Source organism: Lagopus leucura, unplaced genomic scaffold (assembly GCF_019238085.1).
Source record: "Lagopus leucura isolate 7727_CA_CO unplaced genomic scaffold, USGS_WTPT01 35240-0_obj-0_obj, whole genome shotgun sequence".
Taxonomy (NCBI): Eukaryota; Metazoa; Chordata; class Aves; order Galliformes; family Phasianidae; genus Lagopus; species Lagopus leucura.
Window position 1 is genome coordinate 4,824 of NW_024966670.1, and position 7,394 is coordinate 12,217.

The 7,394-nt window shown below is 54.5% G+C and overlaps 1 protein-coding gene across 1 annotated transcript; it reads left to right on the top strand.

Annotated features, from left to right (window-relative positions):
* The first annotated feature begins 396 nt into the window (after positions 1-396).
* On the top strand, positions 397-2,702 carry LOC122192723 (maestro heat-like repeat-containing protein family member 2B). Its single transcript, XM_042893375.1, has 7 exons — positions 397-462; positions 849-944; positions 1,119-1,242; positions 1,445-1,554; positions 1,941-2,093; positions 2,327-2,481; positions 2,584-2,702. The coding sequence occupies exons 1-7, from the start codon at positions 397-399 to the stop codon at positions 2,633-2,635; spliced, it is 756 nt and encodes a 251-aa protein (XP_042749309.1). The 3' UTR covers positions 2,636-2,702.
* Positions 2,703-7,394: the final 4,692 nt, after the last annotated feature.

The following is a 7,394-nucleotide window of genomic DNA, read 5'->3' on the forward strand; positions in this document are numbered from 1 at the left end:
CACTGCTGCCGGGGAGGAGGTGGGCGCTGCTGGAGCTGAAGGCAGTGCTCAGCAGCATGAGCTGGGTGGGGTATTGGCTTTGTAAGCTGTCAATTAGGAGAAACTCAGATGTTGTCTGAACCAGCCTGGAGAGGTAAAGAGCCTTTCTGATTTCTCTTCCTGTTTTCCTCCTCTCAGCAAGCTGAAGCCCTCTTCTGAAAGCAAGGACCTGCGTGAGATGCTGGTCCTGTGCTGCAAAAACATTGTGACACACCCTTCAGCAGAGATGATGCTGAAGATCAGGAAGTCACAGCAAGCAGCACAGTACCTGCAGGTAACCTGCCGTAACTTTCCCGGCCACCTCTCGGTCGGAACCCTACCTCAGCACACACAACCTCTGCTCTGGCAGCAGCCGTGATGCTACACGTCACTCACACAATGGAGACGGAGCCCAGCGGCAGCTTCTTCCAGAACATAGTCCATGTGAGTATTCGTGGGGCAAGGGAGAAAGCATGGTGCCTGTCAATAGCAGGGGCAGAGATCTGGGGACTGAGAGGAGGATCAGAGGGGGAGAAATCTCCTGCTGATGTGCCAGCTCACTGCGAGCTGAAATGGGCAGAGAAATGGGCCCTGCAGGGGGAAAGCAGGAGCCAGCCCCTGGAGGCCACAGCCGAGGAAAAGCTCCTGGGTTAGGAGGCAGGAGTGTCTGCAGAGAGCGGGGCGGCAGTGCCGGTGCTCAGTGAGGCAGGAGGCCACATGGAGCAACAGGGCAGGCCGTAAGGGAAAGTGCTGGGAAAGGAGGGACAGGGAGAGGGGTGGCAGCAAGGGAAAGAAAAGACGTCCTCAGTGAGACAGATGCTCTACCCCAGGTCCTGCAGAAATCAATGGTATCGAGCAACGTGTGGGAGCGCAAGAGGGCCCTGCAGACCTGCTCCCAGCTGCTGGCTGTTTGTGAAGAGCTTCAAGTGAGTAAAGAGCCCCACCGCGTGCCCCCTGCTCCCTCCCCAGCGCCCCTGAGCTGGAAGGTGAGCTCCGCCCAGCTGTGCATGCTGTGTCACGGCATGGGAAAGGCACAGATGGGAGAAGCTGGGAAGAGCTGGGGCCGTCTACAGCTTTCTTCCTGCCTCTCACCCCTGCAGAGAGGAGATGCCTGTGAGCACTTTGGCTCCTTGGCGGGATTGCTGGCGCCTCTGACGTGTGACCCCATGCCCGCATCCCGCCAGCTGGCTGTCACCTGTCTGAGCTCCCTTCTGCGAATCCAAGGTGAGTGGAGCAGGCGTGCTCCAGCCCTCTGCCCTCCTCCATAGAACTACCAGAGCCCCACGGGCTGGGCCCTGTTTACAGGAGGGAGAGGCACCGTGCACAGCTCTCTTCTTGTCCCCATCCTGTCCTCTATCTTTCCCCCGTGGAAAGCAGTTTCATTTCCAGAAGCATGACTTCCCTTTTCTCCCTGTGCTCTTTCCAGCCAAAGCGACCAACACAGACATCGAGACGGGTGACATCGGGGGCCTGTGCGAGGGGCTGCATGCCTGCAGCATCGCCTCTCAGCTCCAGACCACATCCAAAATGGCCATGGTATGTGGACCCAAGAAGGGGTGGTGTGATCTCTGTGGGTAGGCTTCTGCACGACCCTGTGCTGCTCCCAGCCTCTCACACTGTTTCCAAAATGAGCTGTTCCCGAGTGCTCTTTTCCCAGTGCAAGTAGCAGGAGGCTCTGAGCTATGTCTGGCCTTCAGGCACCCAGTGCAAGGCTCTGACTCCATGATGTGCGTTTGTGTGTGTGTGTGTGCACTTGCATGCATGTGTGATTGTGGCTGCTGGGAGGTAGGCTTTGCATGTAAGCAAACACCATGGGTGCAGAAGCTGAGAGAAGGCTCAACCGCCTTCCGTATAAACAGCAGGGTACAGACAGCTGCAGCAGAGCAGTGGTGAGATCTCTCCCGCTTCTCATTTCTCTGCAGATCGTGTGCAGGAACTTCCCCCTAGAACGCACCGTTGACTTTATGACTGCCATCAAGGAGACCATCCGGAAAGCCAGCGGAGTGCGTGTGCGTGCGTGTGGGAAGTGGATGACCACCTTCCTGCAGATGCACGGGAAGGACATCTGTTGGAACGTAAGAGACTTTCCTTCACGTGTCTTGGACTTTTGCTGGCTGTTGCACTATGACTTGTGCCGTTTGCCCCTTGTGCTCAGGGCATGGAGACCAGGGTAGCTGGCATGAAATTCAGGCTTAGGACTTGGCAGCATGTCAAGGGAGCAGGCACTGCTCATGCGCTGAATGTCCATGGTTGGGCCCTGCAGAGTGCAGGATGCAGCAAGTCATTCTTTCTCCCCTTCTTCTCTCAGGTGCCTCCGATCCTCTACATCCTGCGCAGCATCACATCGTTTACGCAGCAGAGCACGTTCCTGCCCTTCCTGTGCCAGGCGGTGGTCATCCTCACCCGCTGTCACACTGAGGCCGTGATGAGCAACTTCTCCCGGCCGCTTGGGCCAACGGACAGGTACTGGCACTCCCGCCTTTGCAGTTGCTGCAGAGGGATGTAGGGAGGAGGCAGCTTTTCTTTTTTGTGAATAGTCTCAAGTTGCGACTCTACTTTTTCTAGTGAGACATGGAGGAGAATAAGAGAATTTTGTCTTCAGCGATGGAGCCAATAGAAAAAAGAAGAAAGGATAAGAAAGGAAGGGAGGAGAGGAAAGGAGCAGGGAAGGAAAAAGGGAATGAAAAGGGAAATTTAAAAGGAGAAAAGGAGAAAAGAAGAGAACGAAAAAAGAAGATGAGCTTAAAAATTGTACTATTTATTATAAATAAATACATACATACATACGTACATAAATACATAATTAAATAGTAGTTTTTTTTTTTAACCAAGTCTTTATTTTAATAGCTGCTGTCTCTTCTCCATACCAGTTACAGAATCACAGTCACCAAATGTCAGGGACTGGAAGAAACCTCAAAAACTCATCTAATCTAATCCCCCTGCTGGGAACACCTAGATTAGGTCACACAGGAATGTGTCCAAGCAGGTTTTGAATGTCTCCACAGAGGGAGACCCCACAACCTCTCTGGACAGCCCGTTCCAATATTCTGTTACCATTACCATGAAGTTTTTTTCTAGCATTAATGTGGAACCTCTCATGTTCCAGCTTGTACCCATTGCCCTTATCCTGCCACTGGATGTCACTGAGAAAAGCCTGGCTCCATCCTCCTGACGGACATCCTTTACATATTTATAAGCGTTCATTAGGTCACCTCTCAGTCTCCTCCAAGCCAAAGCTTCCTCAGACTTTCCTCGTAAGGGAGATGCTCTGGTCCCTTCATCATCTTTGTGGCTCTGTGCTGGACTCTCTCAAGCAGTTCCCTGTCCTTCTTGAACAGAGGGGCCCAGAACTGGACACAATACTTCAGATGCGGTCTCACCAGGGCAGAGTAGAGAAGCAGGATAACCTCTTTTGACCTCCTAACCATGCCCCTTCTAGTATGTCCCAGGGTGCCATTGGCCTTCTTGGCCACAAGGGCAGAGTGCTGGCTCATGGTCACCCTGCTGTCCACCAGGACCCGCAGGTCCCTTTCCCCTACGCTGCTCTCCAACAGGTCAGTCCCTAACCTATACTGGTATATGGGGTCGTTCTTGCCCAGATACAAGTCCCTACGCTTGCCCTTGTTGTATTTCATTCAAGTTCTCCCCGCCCAACTCTCCGCCTGTCTAGGTCTCGCTGGGTGGCAGCACAGCCTTCAGGCATGTCAGCCACTCCTCCCAGTTCTGTGGCATCAGCAAGCCTGCTCACAGTGCGTTTTACTGCCTCATCCAAGACACTGATGAGTATGTTGAATAGTACGGGTCCCAGTACTGACCCTTGAGGGACTCCACAAGATACAGGCCTCCAGCTTGACTCACTCTGTTCCACTGACCACAACTCTCTGGCTTGTTTCCTTCAGCTGGTTCAAGTCCACGTCACTACTCAGTTGTCAAGATCACGCTTCCTCAGTTTAGCATTTAGTATTTATCAATATTTATTTATGCACACTTTGCTTTGTTTTATTTTCTGCCCTTGCCGACAGGCACGGCTGAGGCAAAACACTTGAGTATTTTGTCTGGAAGTATTTACTTCCTCAGAAGCCTCCAGCCTGGCACCCACTCAGATTCCCAAAATAAGCCAGTAAGGACTTAAGTGAACTGCTTGCAGGTGTTGCCCAGGTGTTGCCATTGTGAAGAGCCCTTGAACTTTCCACAGGCCTTCAAGCCAGAAAAGGATGGCCAGGACCTGCCCTGCTGCCTACTCATCCTGATGGGCTGCTCCTGCCCCCAGGCTGGGATGGGCTGCCCAGCCCTCCTCCTCCAGCTGCCCACTGCTGCCTTTTTTCCACTCACAGCTGGCACTCTGAGATCATCTTTAACACTGCTGTTTATGAGATACTTGGCCATCTCCCCCACCGCAGACAGTGGAAGAGGAAAACGAAGCAATTGGCAGCAGCCAGCCAAATGGCTCCCTCCAGAAGTTGTCTGAAGCAGAGGAAGGGGGCCCACGGAGAGACCTGGGGAGTCCTGTCCCCATCCAGATCAAGGGGCCTGGCAAGAAGGCAGTTTCATCCCCTGACTGAGCAAAAGCCAGATAACCAGGTTAGAACCTGGTTAGATAACCAGGTTATCTCCACCGTGTGTAGATGATGGAGAGAGAGTTTAACACCAGGTTTCTGCTGTCTGTAACATGCATACATCTGGACACAGACCTATGCTCCACCAGCAATGTGCTGGTAGCCCTACTTACCCCCAAGCTTTGCTCCCACAAGCCAACCCTGTCCCCCACTACCACTAACAGCAGAGCAATTTAAATCCAGGCCACAGGCAGAGCTGTCAGCTGCTGCAGCTGGGCTGGAAATCTGCTCCTGCTGGTGTTCTCCATAGGGAATTAGGCCAAGGGAATGGCACTGGGAGGTCAGTCTCCAAATCCAATGTTGAAAGGGAGTTTTTTTTACACTCATTTTCACACATGCCTATTTGTGTGCCTTCATGCCATTGCAGAGCTCACCTGGCTGCATTTCCACATGCAAATAATTGGTATGCGTGTTCTCGGTGCTTGTGTATGCACGTGCATACATACACACTGACGGGAGGAGAGGCATTGCATTAAGCTGACTGCATCTACGTTTGAAGCAGATTTGATAATGACCCTAAATATGGACCCAAGTGTTTCTTCTGCTGCTAACTGACCTAATGGATTTCATATTTGTATTGGCGGTATTTGTCACCACAAAATGCCAAGGAATCCTCAAGCTTGATAATGCCCCTCTCCTTACTCACTCAGCTGCAGCCCCTTACACAATACTTTGTCTGTCTGATTTACACCGAATTCCTGACAGGACCAACATACACCCTGTGTATTCACAGTTTCACTAAATGTCAGGGATTGGAAGGGAACTTGAAAGATCATCCAGTCCAATCCCCCCGCCTTAGCAGGAACACCTAGATTAGGTCACACACGAATGTGTCCAGGCAGGTTCTGAATGTCTCCAGAGAAGGAGACCCCACAACCTCTCTGGGCAGCCCGTTCCGCTGTTCTCTTACATTCACCATAAAGAAGTTTTTTTTTCTAGTATTAATGTATTCATTTTTGATCAGATGCGGTGGAGTCTCCTTAACATCTCTGACACGTGCCCCCAGTAGACAGCAGAGCTCTCTGGAGAGGTTGTCGGGCAGCAGATGGGGGCCTCAGTGCCTCCCGGCGTGGAGCCCCCAGTCACTAAGACAACGCCGGGCAACGGTGCCCAGCAGCTGCTCCCTGGCAGGGGCTCTCCATCACCCGCTGAGGTGATTCCCTGCGTCAGCATGGAACCGGAACGCCAGAGCCGATTGCATCACACAAACGTGCTGTGTTTGAGGGCCTGCAGGGTTGCCCTGGGGACCTGCCTGACAGCCCGGGGCGCGTCATTCATTCTCTGTGAGGTGACACTGCAGTGTGGTGTCACAGTGGCTGCCTCATCCACCCTTGTGTCAGGGGTGGGAGCGGTGGCTCAGTCCGCTTGTGGGACCCGCAGGAAGTGGAACCAGAGAGAGCTTTGTGTCTATCTGGAGGCATCCTGCTATCATGGAGAGGCTGAGAGCCCTTCGAGGTGAGTCTCTCCACCTCTCTGGACACCACGACGCTGCCCAAGCACACGTGTGCCTCCAATGTCTGTTTAGGACGTGCCAGCAGCACTGTCCTTGCTCTGCCGAGTGCAGCTGCTCACCGTGGTTTCCCCAGTACCCCAGCAAGGGGAAAGCTCCCTCCCCTGTCCCCGCCAACCACACGCAGCCTCGTGCTGTGGGGCTGGAGGAGCGTTCCTCCCACAGCTGGCCGGGTGCTCGGCCCTGGCTCCAAGCAACACCTGCAGCAGCTGCTCTGCTCTTTCCTTCCAGGTCTCTTTGCTTGTGTGGGCTGCGTGCCCAGGCGTACGCGTCGCAGGGAGAGAAGCAGGGTGTCAAGCCCTGCCCCTACCTGCGCCGTGACCTTACTGCTTCAGCGCCTGCAAGATCAGGAGGTGAGTTGGGCACATCCAACCAGCAACCCTTGCCCTCCTGGCCCAGGGCTACGGTGCCGTGGGTGCCAGGCCCGGCAGCACATCCACAGGGCGATGGGTGGCAGCGGGCAAAGCGAGCGTGACTGATCCTTGTCCCCAGGGTGACCGAGCGCAGGCGTACTGTGAGCTGGAGAGCGCCCTGTGCCAAGACAGCAGCCGCCCACCGTGCGGAGTGGTGAACCGGCTGCTGGCAGAGGTGTCCCGGGACCTGACGGCAGCCCAGGTGAGGGCTCACTCCCAAAGGCAAAGGGAACCAACCGCCTGCCCACGCTGGTGTTCTGCTGGCGGATGGTGGTGGCTTAGCTCTTCCAAGGGCCTCAGGCAGTCTCCTGGGCCGCGTGTCACCAGTGACTCTCTTCCAGGGCGTGACCAGCACTGTCAAGACAGCTGCCAGCAATGTCCTGGTGGCTCTGGCTCGGACGCACTTCACCTTGGTGATGGCTGAGCTCCAGAGCCACCTGAAGGCCACGGGGGACATGTCCAAGGAGTTTGTGCTCAACACCCTGAGCAAACTCTTCAGCACCTATGGTAGAGTACCCTCAACCTCCTGACATCTAGAACAACCGGGAAAGGGGTCTCTGCCCTCCGCGTGTGATCTGCATTGAGCTGGGGGATGCAGGGCTGCTCTCCACCTACCTTGCTGCCGGGACTCTGACTGTGGCCCTCTCCTTCCTCTCTGCAGCTCCACAGTGCATCCCCTTTGTGTGGCTGATGCTGGCAGGCCTGCGCAGTGTGGTGGGCCAGGTGAAGAGTGGCCAGATCCTGCGCATCGCTTGTGCTGGTGAGTGCCGGCCCCAGAGCAGCCCTGCTGCAGACTCTCACAGACTCCGTTTTCTCTCACTCTCTTAAAAAAAAAAA